The sequence below is a fragment of the Clavelina lepadiformis genome, chromosome 3 (assembly GCF_947623445.1).
Source record: "Clavelina lepadiformis chromosome 3, kaClaLepa1.1, whole genome shotgun sequence".
Taxonomy (NCBI): Eukaryota; Metazoa; Chordata; class Ascidiacea; order Aplousobranchia; family Clavelinidae; genus Clavelina; species Clavelina lepadiformis.
Window position 1 is genome coordinate 20,051,519 of NC_135242.1, and position 16,901 is coordinate 20,068,419.

Consider the following 16,901-nt stretch of genomic DNA (forward strand, 5'->3'; position numbering starts at 1 on the left):
GCTTGGCCCACATAACACAGGCTGTTAATCCAATTACGTTGCAATTAGCCACAAAACTACCAGCCCACTTTAAGCTTCTTCCATTAACATTATTAATATGCATAATCACTATTGTATATTCAGCATAATATATATCAACACTTAGGAACTAATCTAAACAATAATCATACTACAGTAGGTTTAATTTACAATTACCAATCTAATCTTATTCTAAAACTGTTAATATCAAATCGCTGCAAGTCAGTTATATTCAGTCATACTGCAAAGCCGTTCTTAAAACAAAACCAATATTTGTTATTGATTGTAGTTGACCACAATCGTACTCAATTTAAGTTTTTAGTTCAATTTAAACCAACTACTTCCTAATGCAATCGATGCATCTCAATCATCTGGCAAGACTGACTTGAAACTGTCCGAGTCCATTATTAAGATGCCTGGAATGTAATTACCTGCAGCAAAACAAGGTAATTGCCCTTAGATGCTGTTACATGCTAGTTTCTTTTTGAAAACAATCTAAATGTTTTACATGCAGTTGAGGTTGTCGTTAAATATCTAGGTCTTACATAATTTTGAGTTCATTTTAAGATAAGCTAAACTTTTTAATTTATTTCTGAAAAATTGATACTTTCTCTATGATAATATGTGATTGTGAGGAGATTTACATATTCTTTGTTTGGCATTATACGTAAATTCTAGGAAGTTTGTCAAAAACGTTTCACAATCTGAACATGGTATTTCTCTATAGAATGTAATAAAATGTCATCACTATTTACAAAAATCAGTCAAAAATTTAGTACTAAAATATAAGAAATAGTACAATGACATGTATATTACTTTAACTAATATACACTCAAAATATTTTATTTCACGCAGACTATGCATATGACATAACAGTACGTGACTAACAAGATGATGTCAAAAATTATTATGAGCTGAACCTGAGCGATCAATCAATATAATATAAAGAGGAACAGGCAACTTACATGACATTCATAAAGTATGACCAAGGCCTAGTCCTGGGTTTTTGCTATACGCTATGGATAATCTGCTCATGAAATAAGCTATTCTAATTAGTTTAGCAGCACCACTGCAGTTTTCGTCAGTTAACCTCATATCGCAACAGGTATAAATGTAGCATATTACTGTATTACTATTTTCCTTTTTAAAACTTTATTACTAAAATTTGTTATTAAAGTATTCCGGTATTCTTTCGTCTAAATTTTTAAAGCTTTGTATGCATTAATAAACAAGGGACCCTTTGCGCATTTTATTGCTACAATACTTGAATACAGAACCATTCGTCAGTGTAATATAAACGAGATAAATATAAGTAAATATTATGATTGCTACAATACAATAAAATTAGTCAAACGTTAAACAACTTCAATTTAAAATTACTCTCTTCCAGCAGTAACAAAAAAACGAAATCCACGAAAAACCCCAGAATAAAACTGTTGTCAAGCACGCTAAGCTCTCTCAGGTGTCTTGAAATCCGCGCCGAATGACTAACTACAGGAGTGTGACGCTGACGCGACAGACTAAACAGCGCAACTGCAATGAATTATCTCACTTCTGCCGACTGTGCTTGAGCGCCAGCTTACGGATAATATCACCTACAAAAAATTGACACTAGTACCGCTCGAGAAAAAAAACAAGATAATACGGAACGAAACGGAAAACAGGTTCATTGTTTCCATTGCCTGAATTTAAAACACTTTTGTCATCAAATTTTTTCTGGTCTTTGATGTGACTTGCCTTTATACTGTTGTTTTAAAAGCTCTGATGTGTTCTTTTAAATTTAAACCAACAATATTAAATTGGGAAAAAATCAATCATGCAACTCAATGAGTTTATGTATTATACAATATAAAAACACAAAAAAATGTTAATTTTTGAAACCGCGGTAGTGTGACACTGACGCAAACAGCTATACATCTGATATGCAGGCAAACACGAAATCGCTGAATAGCGAAAACAGACAACAAATTGCATTTGCATGGCGACGGTTTACAACTACGAGAAATCCAGGCTAACATGTCTTAGCAGATTGCGTTGACCACTAAATATAGTGCTTTGCATAACCACAGTAAAGCAGCGAATAGAAGTAAGACAGACCACAAATTTATAGGAGGCATGTAGCTGTATGGTGCTAAGTCGACATCCTAATTAACTCGTTTGCAAGATTATGGCACTAATTATAGTTTTTGTGAATTTAATCCCTACCTTTCCATAAGACGTCCTAGTAATTATATGTGCAATATTTGATTACGACCAATGCATCGATATCTGCGGAATGGCCTACTGTTTATAAAAGCCTACTACTGTATGCAGTAACAAATAAAAACATGGCGTAAGGGAATAATTCTGAGTTGGGTAATGGGTACGCTTGCTTCAAAAGAAGATGGACTGTTTCAACTGAAAACCAATGAATAAAAATTAGTCGAGAACTTAGTCATCTAATGCTGTCAGTCAAAATCGAGAATTTCAAAATCTTCATCCGAGTTTAAACTTTCATCAGAGTCGAGAGCTATACAAACGTCATCTTCTTGAAATTTGCCTTCGCTTTTCACTTGTTTCTTTTTCTGTCGATTGTGCGATTTCAAAGTGACCACTTGCGACTCTTTCAGGTTGCATTTGGGAAACGCGTTCACCACTTCGAACAAGGGTAGCGACGTAGGAGACTTTTTAAACTGCGTAAAAACGATATTTTTTAATCTACAAACAAGAAAAATGTTTATGGCAAAATTTGATCATAAAAAAAATTTAAATTACCGTTTTGATACGATTACAAAAGCTTTCAAATTGTTGCCTCGTCGAACAGACGAAGCCCAGTGCTAAGGATGGGTCCAACTGAGATACGAGCATCCGACCTGGACAATCACAGTGATATGTTGCGTCATCAAATAGGTCCTTTGAATCGACATCCTGGTCAAACATAGACTTGAAAATGAATCCAGAATAACCCATTATTGTTAAAATAAGGATCATTGCTTGAAAACATGGAAAAAATAACGGAATAATTTTTTTCACGATTTGAAGCTGAATGTACAGTTGAAGCCTTGTGCATGACATGCAGTTTGTGTATAAATATTCCAGGTGCATTAATAGATAAGTAAAGTATATTGTGAAGCCAAACCAGAATATGCTATGGTTAAGACATCAACAGCCCTGATATAAATTTACCATATTTAAGACAATCTCAGTTGGATTTTTAACTAATTAAAGATGAAACTTAAACTAATTTAATTAATAAAAAATGGTTCTACCATATGAAAAATACATGACCAGTGGACACTTTGTTTTAGAAAAGAAAACATGTTGTCAGAGCAGAACCCAAGACAAAAACTAGTGATTTTTTACCGACCTTTACAAGAAAATAATCACCTTGCTTACACCAAAAAACAATAAATGCTTTCATACGTTAAACACAGAGAAAAGCGATCTAATATAGACAACGGTAAATAGACAAAATTTGGTTGTGTATCATAACAATCTTAGAAAATAACTGCTGGATTACAGGCGCAATACACAAAATGCACAAACTTTATACTTTACATACTAATAGGTAGAGTCTTACTGGAAATTTTATGTAGAGTTGCGTTGTGTGAGGATCAAGATATACCAGTGAATCATTGCAACTGCAACCCACGAAGTAATATGCATGATTTGGCTTTCCGCCGATAACTCCAACTGATTCTTCCCATTGCAAAATTTCCTGCAAAACGCATGGAAAATTGTATCTGCAGCGGGGCACCAATGTCCTTTTAGCAGTTATGCAAAAGAACACAAAAGAAATAAAATAAGTGGGCACACTACTGTGCATATTTTATCCACATAGAGAAATGCTACACAAAAATTTTATACATAAGCCATAAAAAAATGTTGATTAATTTTTATGGATTTTATGTTACCTTTAAATGTTTAAAATAAACAGGATTAATGTCTGAAAGCCCCAGTCGCAGGGGTATTATCAAAAATAACGGTTTCCAAAAAGTGTTGATTTTTTCACTGTGAACTACATGCGGTGTAGTACTACAAGATGATGATTGACGTAGTTCACTGGTAGAATTTGTACGAGATGAACAAGCACTTTGTCCTGATGCAGGACTTTTAATAGGTTGAGAGCACACTTTTTCTGCAAGCAACAAAAGAATATGTGGTTCATAGTTGTCACAAATGCTACCTTCATAATTCATATCAGAAATTGTAATAGACCACAAAAAAAATTATTTTGGCAAAAAGACTACTTACCAATGTCTTCAATAGACACAGTATTATCCATGGCCACATGAAATGCTAAAACATGCTCTTGATCAAACTGAGAAAGTTTCCTGATTTTAAATGATATGATTAGTAATACCTTTAGCCTGAAAGTGAAAATACCATTCACAGCATTTGTCGTAATTTAACTGTATACAGTACACAATTCCACTTCATAACTTAACAGCTTAGTACAAATTTTGAAGCAAAATAGAAACTGACGGCAGTTGTTAGAAAACTATCAAATATACAAAATACTTTTAATGACAACACATTTGTCCATGACATCTGATTATGCTTCATCATTAAAATTTAATGTAATACAGTATAGTATGCTGTAAGTTATAACTCAGTCAAATGTATAAAAGAAAGGAATACGACTAACTAAGACTAACCTCAAAACTTGGGCAATTGTGTTTGGACCAAACCATTGCCCAACTTCTTTTCCCTCTGGTACACCCATCTGGGCAATTTGATGAATGGAATAGCAACTTGTTCTAATGTCAGAAAGTTGTGTCAAGATTCTTCTGTAGGGAGCAGGCTGTTTGTCAAGAGAAGGAGACCATTGCCAATCTACAAGTACCAAAAATTATTTTAAAAAGTTAGTCTAACTTTAAGAAATTTTTTGAGAATGAAACCTAAATACAAAAGAATTGTATTAGCTTTTAGTGGTGTATTGACATTTACGTAGTATGTTATTTGTTTGCTAATTCAAAAAAACGTGAAAAAATTCCATACTTGATATTGTGTAAGTCGCATATTTTGCAACAAATATTTAACAAAATGCATAAGGTGCGACTAATACGGAAGAGTGTGACTAATATATGATGTTTGATGTAGCCACGATAGGGCTACTAGATATTGATCGAAATCTGTTCAAAACATTCTGTACCATTTTTTGAGCTGGCGTTACGGGTGCGATTTACATACAAGGAAAATGCATGAATTTGCATTTATAATTATAACACATATATAGATAATACCTTCAGTTAATGATAAAACAGAAAGAGCCTGAGCTAGCATCATCTGCCCACATCGCAACATACAACCCCAACCAGTGTCAGATGTTGGACCAGTGCCACCGATGGGACTAAACCCTTTGCGATAGGTACACCATATTTTTGATCTATAGAAAAAAATAAGAATTTACAGTTTACAGAATATTTTAGCAATTTTTATTTTTTAAACTTCATTTCACCAAGCAAGTAGTATCAAAATGCAATGGTACAAAAACATACAAAACACGATTAATAACCCTGATATCAAGATCAGATGTCAAATAACAACAGACATGTATATTAATAATACAGTATATGTAAACAATAAATTACCTAACAAAATGCAGAAACTTCTCCCTTTCTACTGGTAGTTTAAATTTTTGACCAAGTACAGTTACAGTTTCTTTGTTCCTCCACATTTCTTCTCTCAAAACCATATTTTCATAAGTCAAACAGGCTAAAACTCAACCGAAGAAAAATGCAAAGATGTTGCAATTAGCACAACAAATGCAGAAATATACATTATACAGTTTATATACAGAGCTAACAAATTTTGGAATTTTGCTATCATCTCTTTTCAAAGTTAATGGTTGAAAAGGTTTAACATCATAATGCATAACATGTGTGATTCTTTCAAAGGCGGATCTAAAAAATTCTTGACGAGTGTTTCTTGACGAGTGACGGCCGATTAAATGTTGGGGATTTTCCAAACTAAAAACAATTACTATATCATGCGATTTTTCCAACCACACATGATTATTGACGTAATTGTAAGTATGGGGCAAGTGCTAAAACTAATACAGGTGCACTTAATATGTAAGAAGAATAATAAGTTAGTGCATACCGACCGAGACGTTTTTCATATGTTTTACGTCAAGTAAAAGCTTAATTGTTAATTTTTCACATATTGTGACGTTTTGAAAGTATCGATAATTACAACATCAAAGTCGCACCGTAGTGGTTTTTGATTTGACAAGCCATCGTGCTAAAGTGACAAACAACATTAAGTTCAACCGAACTTAGTATAAAAGTATCGTATATGTAGCTTAAGTGAAAGGTTAGGCGATGGAATTGTATTTGTTAAGGTGCCTGTCTCCACATCTAGACTATAGCTTACTTTTAAACTAACAACAAGCTTATCGTATAAGCCCGGTAACTTCACCAACTTATTTGCTGAAACTAAAAAATACTACTATGCGTGTAGTAGAATAAACTTAATAGTTACTTAGTATCTACGCTTGATTTAATATAAATCGATTTTAAAGCTTTAACCATTCTTAAATCCAAAGCTGATTGTAACGCACGTCGATTTTATTGCGGCGTCACAATAAATCTCAATCAATGCACAGGAAAACGTTGCAAGTTTGCAGCAACTTTGAGGCAATAAATAGTTGCTTCAATCACTAAACAGTTTTAAAATTTTCGTTGGCCAGTATATTTACTTTACAGTCTTGCTTGATGTTTTATGCACTTGTATTAACACCAACTTTCCATTTTAAATGAATAAAGTTACCGTAAGTAGGTCAGTAAAGTCACACAAATCGTTGTTAAAATAGATGATGAGGATTTAGAAGAAAGATCAGAAGATCATGTTAAAAGTTGATGATAGTCAACTGGTATTAAACTAAATCTAAATCAGATAAAACCTCTGTTTTAACTTTCAAAAAAGAGTTGAGAGTAAAGGAGTACAAAACAGAAAATTTTACAATGACATCCCATATCGCATTGATAAAAGCTAAGCATAACTCGTAATATCTGCAAATAAAATGATTGCTACTTTGAAAGTTATAAAATTTATTTTTCGAATAACCTGCTGTTGCTAAAACTTTGCTTTTAAGTGAGTTCTTAAATTAATGGTTTTAACATACTAACATTCCCTTAATTTGGTGTGAAAAACTACATGAGTTGTTTTATCAACTTTCCATTTTGTTTGCATTTAATTTAGACGTGTGGCAGTATGTTTTAATTTCATCATTGCGCAAAAGTTATATTGATTGCTTGGCTGCTACTTTTTTACCGGAAAAAAATTGTGCATTCAAAGGTCTTTTTCACAGTTTCTTGTGAAGCTAACGTTAATGTTATAACATGGTAACTTAAACCCAACCTAAATCTTTCTTCCAGTCCAAATCTAATTTCAATTTAATTCAATTAACTAAATAATTAAAATCAAGTTTTTGCTAACCAATTATCCTAACTTAACCACATATCTTTAACTATGAGCTGTGTGACCTACTTTCAGTGAAATAGTCATTCTCTAAAGTCTAAACGCTTGGTATATGATGAGGTCCTATCCTTGTTTCAAATAATCTTAACTAGATGCACAATTGGACAGATTGCACAGACAAAGAGCAAACACATTCCCACCCTTGCATGTTTTGAATGGGAGCTTAAAGGTGCCAAATCAATCAAAGAAGTTGCAAAGTCTAATAATTGTGCAATAACTAATCAAAGGACATTCCTTTGTCTGTTGGTCGAAGTTGTGTTATTGTCTGGTTGATATCATGCCAATCGGATTTGTCTGCTGTTATTGTCTATAGATTCAGTCTATTCAGGTCAAGATAACATAACAATGAAGGCCTTTTTCTCGCATTTCTTGCCTTTTTTCTTAATTAAAATTAATTATTATCAATGGTGCTGAGAGAGAGACAATAGCATGATAATAAAAACAAGGTCAATTCACTGAGGCAACACCCTTGGAGTCTAAATCCACCACTGGATTCTGATGATGTTAACAAATGATACCATTATAATCTAGCAAGGGACTTAAATTTATTAAAATTTAAAGAAACATTAATTTAGTGAATATATTGTATAGTAAATATTGCTGCATTCATTCTATTAATTGGTAATGCAACACTTTGGTACAACAAGAATAATTTATTTCCAACTCACCCCCAAGCTGTATTAAGCCAAAAAATGAAAACTAAAACCAAAACAAAAGCCATGCAGAGCAAATCCACTCACCCATACTTGTGTCCCGTTCCATGTCTCCTCGTGGAATATTGTTAAAATAGCCGTAGGCAAATGCCATGCCAAGCCCAGTCACAGAATCATTCACTTTCAAGTGAATTACGATGAAATAAGTTGTCACAAGATGGCAAGCATCCCCATTCACTATTAGGTATAGTTAAATGCTACAACATGCTTACTTTGTTGGAATCGTATACCTTTATTGAACAAGAATTTGTGAATCAGACTGGTCTTTCTGTATGATTTTTGTATAGGAGCTTGATATAGATATCTGATTTTCAAATCAAGAACAAATAAAGACTATCTAAAATAGTCAGTAAATCAGTAGTTGATTAATTAATTATTATCCAATGATATACTCTACAATGTTACATTAGAGGAAGGGAATAAAATACATTAAAAAGAAGTTTTTAAAGTGACTACAATTTTTGTAGTCACACTAAAAACCTTTCACTCATGACATGTAGTGCCATGAAAAACAATGGCACATAATGGCTGTCTGGGGGTTGCCATTGTTAATGGTTATCACTGTGGGTTGCCCACAGTTGGAAGTTGTATGCAGCATGTTTGCATTATCAGTTTTGAGATGTCAGGCAAAGAGTTAAATGTTATTAACTGTATTCAAGCCCATTGTTCAAAGTTCATAATCCCACAGTTTCATAAAAATGGGCTTCCAAGGTTTTCCAGGGGCACCCAGTTTTTATGATCTTGGATGCCAGTAGACATCAACTCTAAAAGTTAAAGATAATCCCTGCTAATTAGTTAATTGGTCATTTTAATCCAGTATTGGCAGACTGGATACCATATCTATTTTTCAAAAATATTTTAAATTCGATACATAAATTGTTAAAATTTGTCAAATTAAATCAGGATAACCTGTGTACCATACTGCTCTGTACAGCACAGCCGACTAAAAAAAGTTTGTCGCAAATTGAATATACATCTACAAACTAAAGTACAACAATTTACAGTGCAACACTAAATTACAGAAAGTTAGAATGAAGGACCAATGGAAGGTCTGAAACATGTCACTATTCAATAAAATATGAAGCTCTCTGTACTTGTCGTTATTGTTTGCACAATTTGGTATAAAAACACAATTTCAACTCTCCCCAAGTTATAATGCTTTACTTTATTTTGTAAGGTTCAATATTTAAATTTTTGTTAAAAATCGTTGCATTTTGAGATCCATCACTACAAAGACTGACAAAAAAGTAACACATATATGCAGTAATTTATGTCTTTTCAAGTTTCCACATCCTCTAATTAGCCTAATGTTCTCCAACAGAAAAAACAAAACATTACTACTGACTATAGAAACATTAACATTTTGTGACATAACTGATACAGGAGGAATAGTAATTCTCAGAAATTTCACTTACCTTTACGTCTTAACCTGGAGAAAAATCTATATACCACAATGAACACATTTGAAATCCACTCAGCAGTTCTTGGGTTATGTTAGTTCAAAGTTTAATGTTTTACCTTATTTTTTGAAATTGCTCAAGCATAAAAATTACGCAGAAAAATTCGCAGTTATATATTATTTCGTTTTTGTGGTAGATCAAATATCCAAAAAGCATTCTATACTCTAAGTGAAAACATAATTCATCAATCATAACTGTACTATTTACTAATTATTGCAGTAAGAGTTTGTACAAGTGTTACAAAATTTTTAACTTTAAATACGGTCTCTCAAATCCATGAACTATGATTTTGCTTGAAAATGTTTGTACGAAGAGTTCCAGTTTTATGCAGTTTGAGTTAAATAGATATTGATTTACTGCATTTTGCTAGTGTAGTGTAAACTGGGAGAACCTTTAAAGATCATATATTATATTGCCAACTATAGTCTTTTGCTACCTTCTGAAAACATTTGTGAAAATATAAGTGATAATTTTTTATTCAAAGTATTTGCAACTTTTTGTAGTTTCAACTGTTGCTATGGATTTAACCAAATATTATACACAATCAGCTAAGATCAATTGCAAACCGTGAAGTTGTGTTTGTTTTATAATCAGGCCAATTTTATAGTTAAAAAGCGTTTTATATAACAGCTTGATTTCTGTTGAAATGATGATTTATAAATAAAATGATTTCTGTTAAAATGAAGTTAAAAAATTATACAATGAATGACACAAATCAAGACAAACATAATCATGAAAAGCTACATTTCAGACACCAGTTTGGACATAAAAGTCCACTTTGTATGAAGGGTTGAAGAAAACAAAACCAAAATTTAAAATACAATGAAACATAGTTGAAATTTTGATCCCTATTCAAAGGCCAGTCTGCAGGATTAAGGCGATTTTAGCCAAAATCTCTGATGTGCAGCAAGGGTACATGTGGTGTGCAAAATCTTGTGTTGGTGAGCATGAAATAATTTTTATTTCTCAAGGTACCGGTCGGTAGTTTAGCCTAAAAAATTCCTTTTAATTTTTTAAGGCCGTTTTAATTTTTATAAAAGACAGACTTTACGAGTGTAGTATACACATGTACAACCATGGGTGCCTGTGTATACTAGACCCCTATTTTGAACCTAAAAAGAGTCCAGTGCCCGATGAGTGTGCATGTGCCATTCTCTGCAGATTGGTAGAAGGCAAGACTCAATACTTTCAATAAAATGAAAAAGGTGGACCATCTAACAAACTGAATTCTTTCTTGGCACTTGCCAGGATACTGGGTTTCCGACAGCCCGATAAACTACAGTAGTACAAGTTATTGGCGTTTAACGGTGCAGTCAACAACCAATGCCCAAGAAGTGTCGTTCCTCAAATTTATTTGTCCCATAGATTACACGGCATGTTAAAGTTACTTTGTTGACACTTTTTACGTTCAACTCCATTGGAGCACAAAAAACAACAAAGCCCTTTCTTGAGTTGTTTAATTTAAATACAGATTTTTGGACGAACGTTTACGAAGAACTATACTTATTACTGCGCGTTACAAATAAATAGAAGAGATTAATAAAAACATTTAATTTTATTAGCTAGCTAGCTAGCTGAATGTTACTTAAGGCGTATTTTAAAGTCATTACTCATTATAATTTTTATAAATATTGTATCTTTTTTAATCCGTGCGAAATCAGCTGATGTGATGACGTCATGCAAAACTAAAATACTGACAAAATCAACAGAGTAAAGTAAAAATTAAAAAATGTTTAAATAATAGTGTTCTAACGTTTAAAATGATTTGTTTTAATCAACCTTTAAAGCAGCTGTAGCAGTCTAGCAATTTTCTTTTGTAACTTTCTATTTCATGATTAATGAAGATTTAAATTAACCATGGTGCAGTAAGAATTACATAATGCAATGGTTTTAAGATAGCTGTAATCTGAAGAATGTCTACTTGCAGTTACAGCTAACACAAACATTGGTGCTATTTGTTTGACCGACATTGTCATAGCTTAAAAGTAGGTACATTTTGACTGATAAAATGCGTCGCTCTTATCGCTTCGCCGCCTTCGCTATAACGATTTAACACGCTATTGTAACGTCATCAAGTAGTTTTCCTTTCCATGAATTAGACAAAGTGCAAGATGCGGACGTGGCGAGTGACGTGACGGGTAATTTCAGTGGTCTATTTAGTTTTTCGACAAACTGTGTTAGTTCCACGGAATGTTTTTCATTGTGGTCGTGTGAAACTTTGAGTAAAAAATAAGAATTATTACGATTTTGGTGATCACTACTATATATAAAATAAGATTTATAGGCATTTACCTTTAAAGTTTAGCGTATTAGGGCCAGGTCCGTGTTTCTATGCAAGTTACTTAAGCATGTACGGTAGGAAATTTTACAGTTTTTACTCAGAAACTGTAAACGTCTAGACCTGTTTCAATTTGTAACAGCCTTTGTTTGGCTGTTCCTATTTCACCGTAAAAAAAATCGTACGTCAAAAGCAATTTTTCACAGCTTTTTCTTAACCAAGCTTAATGTAAAAACAAAGCAGTTTAACCTAAACTAGTTTTCATTAAAGCTTGTTTAAATAGCTAAAATCTACTTTTAGTGATACCCATTGCATAAAGTACTTAGAGTGAAATAATATTTTTAGGACTAGGCCTATTTTCTCGCTTCACAAAGATGTTTAGGTCGATACCTGTATAGTATAATGTATGATTGATTGACTGCATGAACAGTATGGAATGTAAATGCTGCACATTTTTTGTCCGTTTGCATACTGTACTTATTTGTTAATATGACATTCTTTTAACAGAATACTTTTAAACCCATACATAGCATAGGGTTGCTGATTAAGAAAATTATTTTAAATTGTCAATATTTACCAAATATTTCAAATAAAAATGGTTACAAAACAAAGAATGCGAATTGCTTCTGAAAAGCACAGCAAAAATATTACTCAAAGGGGTAGCGTTGCCAAAAGTCTTGTAAGTATTGTTGGCGAAATTTTGTACACAGTTAACAAAGTGTTTTTATATCAATATTTAGACCTGTTGCACCAACCTTCACAATTGGAACCGTAGTGTAGTGTAGGGTTTACTGCGTTATGTCATTCAAATTATAGCCCGGTTCACTTTGCCCCAAGTTTTTATTTGTATTTGATATGTACATTGAACATAGTAGCGAAATTTTTTTTCTGGTATATATGCTTCTACATACTTCTTTAACGTCTGTATTTTTAGAGTCCAAAAGAAGAAGGATCTCCTGTTGGCCCATGGCTGTTAGCATTGTTTCTTTTCGTAGTAATTGGATCAGGTACAAATATTTGATTCCTGAATAAAATTGATTACAAATATTACAAGCAAATATTTGATTTCCATTGTAAGCTTGTGTTAAGTGATTGAATTTTTTTGTATTTATACAGCACTTTTCGAGATTATACAGCATATCCGTGTGTTCGGATGAAGAGCCTATTCTTACCAACTTTCTACAGCAAACTGTATATACTTTAATGCGGTCATATTGATCGTTCAATTTTTCTTTTTCAGCAATCCTTGTAAGCAGCCACAAATTACCACTGAAATTTTCAACATATTTTTCATTGATGTTTATCTCTGTTGGTTCTTGCACAATTACATTTCCCGTAAATCTTAATTCATCAGATTTAATCTTGTATTTGGAGTATGTGGTGTAACAATTGTATAGGGTATGGGGAATATGGAACTTTAAACCCAAGTCTTAGGAGAGACAAGAGCAATTGCTTGTAGAACTTTTCAGTGGTTGGTGTGGTATTCTTGTCAAGCGAGATTTTTAATATTGTTTTCTTCGTAAACCTATTTTCAAAATAAGTGTTAACATATTTTAAATGCTTGTGGAGGGTATAAATAACATTGTTGTGGTATTTTGCTCATAAACAAAACTGGCTGAATGTTTCATTGAACTTTATTTGTGTTCCAACGATATGTAATAAAATTTTAGCAGGCTTACATAGACTAATATTAATGCAAGTAAAACATAGCACACATTAGAAATTTTAAATACGACAGGCATTAAGACAAAGAAGGGTTAAAGAACAAAGCAAGCAACAAACTATAATATTTCTTATATGTAAAGAATTTAATGAAATGCTGTGAAGTTAATACAACAATCCAAAACAGTGCTCACACAAAAATCTCAAGTAATGTAGGCAAAAAAACATTTCTGTCATTTCATTTAACTATATTAGTGATTTTTGGAGAAAAAATTGCATTCTAAAAATCATGAACCATTAATAAAACTATAACAGTGTATTACTTCTTCTGAGACGACGTCGTCCATCCAAGTATAACATCGATTCTGTAGAAACAGTATTACAAGTACTGTGTGTAAACTAATTTAACAACAAACATAACCACCCTAACATACCTCCATAAGTCTTGGGCATAACGTTGGGTATATTCCCATCACAAGCAAACATCAAATGAAATACATTTGAGGTTCTGCTCTCCCCTGTACGTGGGTCCATTACTTCAGCATGCACACGACATGTGAAATGTTGTTTCTCTACGTAGCTTATCTGTGTAAAATAATATGGTAGTTAGACATCATGCGGTTGTTGGCCGCCACCAACAGGATTATTTGAACAATACCGTAAAACTTATTTGTGGTTGTTTAAAAACTTTTATCAACAGAAGAAAATTTCAAAATCTAGGAAAAATGTAATACTGTACTTGTGATGACATCAGCAAAATTGAGCCTACGGGAACAGGACAGTGGAAGATGATGTCATCCATGGCCACCACTCTTGGTACTCGCTTACTGCAAGAAGGTAAATAAGTAGTTTATTCAATGCTTACTTCCAGGGTAAGCTATTCTCAGTCCATTGTCATACCTAAAGACACATGCATTTGCATATCCCAGTTCGAAGCCTTTTCTCATTAGGTAACCACCGAATATCTTATAATGGATGTTGCGTTGTTCTGGGAAGCAAACTATGCAATTTTTCAGCTTTGTTGATTCCAACCAGACACTGCCTTCCGGCAAAACATGAGTATGGAAGGACTTTGACCTAATCATATATTTCATTAATGGCATCAACCGAGTTATATTGTCTCACTGATAATAATTAATTAATGATCCAACCTGGCATCAAGAGTATCCTGGAAAAGTTTATGAACAAGCTGCGACTCTTCTACAGAAGGTGAAGTTTCAAAGAGAGACTCTTTTGCTTCTTCAAGTCTCCTAATTTTGTTTCTATTTCCAGCTTCAAACATCTTCTTTTCTTCTTCTGTCACAGGCTGGAGAGGATGAATTATTGCGGATCTACAAAATATGTTGTATATGACATTTATGACACTTTTTGGTCTACAAATCTAGGTCTTCTAGACTTAAAAAAGTTCAAATTAAAATCTTTAATAGAGTAAAAACATTGGTTTGTAGGAGTTTTTGTGTTCAAAGATTTCTTCAGTAAGAATATACCTAAATATCATTAATACATTTAATCCTATTAAAATTATATCACAATAAACGTTACACTATTCACATTTACTTTTTGCTTTCAGGGTCTCTGGCCACCATCACAAATTGAGCATCAAGAACTGGAATGTCACTCTGTTTTAGCAACATTGTAATTTCGAGCGAGGATTTTCCGCTCCAACTCACATGACCACTCATAATGATGTCCTGGGTCGCATCAATTACACTCTGCCGAATATTGACTTCATCTACCATGGCAGTGACGATACTAAGCGGGCTGATTCCAGTGCTAGCAATTATTTTTTTTCAGGTTAATACATATTGAGTTATTATACATATTGAATTAAATAAAATGAATTGCTCATGAAGGAATATCTCGAGTAAATCAAATAGTGTGACCATGAAATACCCTGAAACTACAGAATATTCGACTTCAAAATAGATAGAGATGCACAGAAAATCAACGGAACCATGCAGCAATTCCTTAACCAAGTTATGCTATAAAACTCAAGCAACGCTTTGACGCCAACAAATACTCTTTTTCACTAACCTTGTTTACCTTTTTTAACTTTAATATAGTTCTGTCTTACTTTCTGCAAAAACATTATGGAGTGAAAATTCCGCTGTAGGGGCCTTTTATCATCATTTAATCAAGCATTTGCTATTTCTCTTAGTTCACACTTCAAAATTCTGACACATTCCATTTTATAAGCACTATAATCTAAAATAAATGTTTTCCATACTTCCTCATCACACCTGTTGTCACCACCTGTCTGAACCGTCAAAACTGCAAACTAAACCAAAACAAAAGATGCAACTTTAGCAGCTGATATATAGTCATTCTTTTACATACAAACACAACTTAAACATCCAGAAGCTATTAAACAATCCAAATACCACAAAGCAGCAACTAAGAAGCAAAAAGTAAATACCACAAAATCGCCAAAAGAAAATCTTACTCAACTACACTTGGATCACAATGCCTATAAGCGACGTGCCCCGCAAAAAGATCAAGATCTTCCAATAAGATACCAAATCTGGAGTTACAAAGGAAAAAGTTAGTTAAAGTAGCACATAGTACTTACTCAGTTACCAAAGGAGCATTGTGGTGATAAGCAATTGATACAGCCAACGTATCCAAATTTTCTAATAACTGTCCAAATCTAACAGCAAAAATACAACACGTTGTAGCAAAGACGGTCATTTAATAAATGTTATCTTGAATCAAAATCATTATTATTAACTGTGTATTTAGCGTTTTTTCATACCTGACATTTCTGTATGCGTTGATATACTTTTCTCTGAAGTATTTATCACTAAGGGGAATGACAGCAGAATGTAGACTGTCTTTTATTAAACGCGGTGCCAGTTTTGTTTGGTCGTCAACCAAATGAGAATGTAAAGATGATCGATCGGGCTTGTCATCACTGGAAACAGTTTAAAAATCAAATCGTAAATAAAAACTTTATCCCACACTGCTATTTGTTCCATCAATATTAAAGCGTGATGATAACACAAAATGTTTCAGAATTCTGGCAGAAATGGTTTGCAGAAAATAATCACCTGTAAATGAAACAAGAAGCAACTACATTATCCTAGTTAACCTAATAAGAGGTAAAACTAACCTGAAAGTGCCTCTCTGTCCCACGATTTTTTGCAGATCTTTTCTTACTTCTACAATAGACATCATGTTTCTCATAGGCTGTGTCATGTGTTTAGTTTGACATGACAACAGAATCGTTTTCTTTTGCAATGTCGAGCATCGAACAACACCACGACACAAATGACACACACTACAACCCATGCTCATCTTATTTAAAAT

At 33.1% G+C, this 16,901-nt stretch overlaps 3 protein-coding genes across 5 annotated transcripts; 1 reads left to right on the forward strand and 2 right to left on the reverse strand.

The window, feature by feature from the left end:
* Window positions 1-1,840: 1,840 nt before the first annotated feature.
* Window positions 1,841-9,069, reverse strand: LOC143449576 (cysteine protease ATG4A-like). 2 transcript variants are annotated; one of them, XM_076949830.1, is made up of 9 exons: window positions 8,223-9,069; window positions 5,592-5,721; window positions 5,244-5,386; window positions 4,656-4,833; window positions 4,252-4,331; window positions 3,912-4,135; window positions 3,578-3,715; window positions 2,773-2,925; window positions 1,841-2,690 (listed from the first exon to the last, which is right to left on the reverse strand). In XM_076949830.1, the coding sequence occupies exons 1-9, from the start codon at window positions 8,287-8,289 to the stop codon at window positions 2,466-2,468; spliced, it is 1,338 nt and encodes a 445-aa protein (XP_076805945.1). In that variant the 5' UTR covers window positions 8,290-9,069; the 3' UTR covers window positions 1,841-2,465. The 2 variants fall into 2 exon arrangements, with proteins under 2 accessions (XP_076805945.1, XP_076805946.1); XM_076949831.1 differs by having other exon boundaries at window positions 5,592-5,715; window positions 8,223-9,063.
* A 3,353-nt stretch (window positions 9,070-12,422) lies between these two features.
* On the forward strand, window positions 12,423-13,611 carry LOC143450842 (stress-associated endoplasmic reticulum protein 2-like). Its single transcript, XM_076951572.1, has 3 exons — window positions 12,423-12,612; window positions 12,868-12,940; window positions 13,050-13,611. The coding sequence occupies exons 1-3, from the start codon at window positions 12,529-12,531 to the stop codon at window positions 13,088-13,090; spliced, it is 198 nt and encodes a 65-aa protein (XP_076807687.1). The 5' UTR covers window positions 12,423-12,528; the 3' UTR covers window positions 13,091-13,611.
* Window positions 13,550-16,889, reverse strand: LOC143450840 (acyl-coenzyme A thioesterase 9, mitochondrial-like). Of its 2 annotated transcripts, none has more exons than XM_076951570.1 (9): window positions 16,705-16,889; window positions 16,348-16,506; window positions 16,039-16,116; window positions 15,153-15,368; window positions 14,747-14,926; window positions 14,496-14,672; window positions 14,335-14,422; window positions 14,030-14,180; window positions 13,550-13,960 (listed from the first exon to the last, which is right to left on the reverse strand). In XM_076951570.1, exons 1-9 carry the CDS (start codon window positions 16,887-16,889, stop codon window positions 13,902-13,904), a joined length of 1,293 nt encoding a protein of 430 aa, XP_076807685.1. In that variant the 3' UTR covers window positions 13,550-13,901. The 2 variants fall into 2 exon arrangements, with proteins under 2 accessions (XP_076807685.1, XP_076807683.1); XM_076951568.1 differs by lacking the exon at window positions 16,039-16,116 and adding an exon at window positions 16,165-16,242.
* Window positions 16,890-16,901: the final 12 nt, after the last annotated feature.

Coding starts and splice junctions, on each gene's coding strand:
- LOC143449576 (XM_076949830.1), bottom strand. CDS start 8,289: ATGGCATTTGCCTACGGCTATTTTAACAATATTCCACGAGGAGACATG. Junction 4,136..4,251: donor TGTGTCTATTGAAGACATTG/GTAAGTAGTCTT, acceptor TGTTGCTTGCAG/AAAAAGTGTGCTCTCAACCT. Junction 3,716..3,911: donor TTTATTTTAAACATTTAAAG/GTAACATAAAAT, acceptor TGCGTTTTGCAG/GAAATTTTGCAATGGGAAGA.
- LOC143450842 (XM_076951572.1), top strand. CDS start 12,529: ATGGTTACAAAACAAAGAATGCGAATTGCTTCTGAAAAGCACAGCAAA. Junction 12,613..12,867: donor GTAGCGTTGCCAAAAGTCTT/GTAAGTATTGTT, acceptor CTGTATTTTTAG/AGTCCAAAAGAAGAAGGATC. Junction 12,941..13,049: donor TTTCGTAGTAATTGGATCAG/GTACAAATATTT, acceptor GTATTTATACAG/CACTTTTCGAGATTATACAG.
- LOC143450840 (XM_076951570.1), bottom strand. CDS start 16,889: ATGAGCATGGGTTGTAGTGTGTGTCATTTGTGTCGTGGTGTTGTTCGA. Junction 16,507..16,704: donor GGACAGAGAGGCACTTTCAG/GTTAGTTTTACC, acceptor AACTGTTTCCAG/TGATGACAAGCCCGATCGAT. Junction 13,961..14,029: donor TATGCCCAAGACTTATGGAG/GTATGTTAGGGT, acceptor CTGTTTCTACAG/AATCGATGTTATACTTGGAT.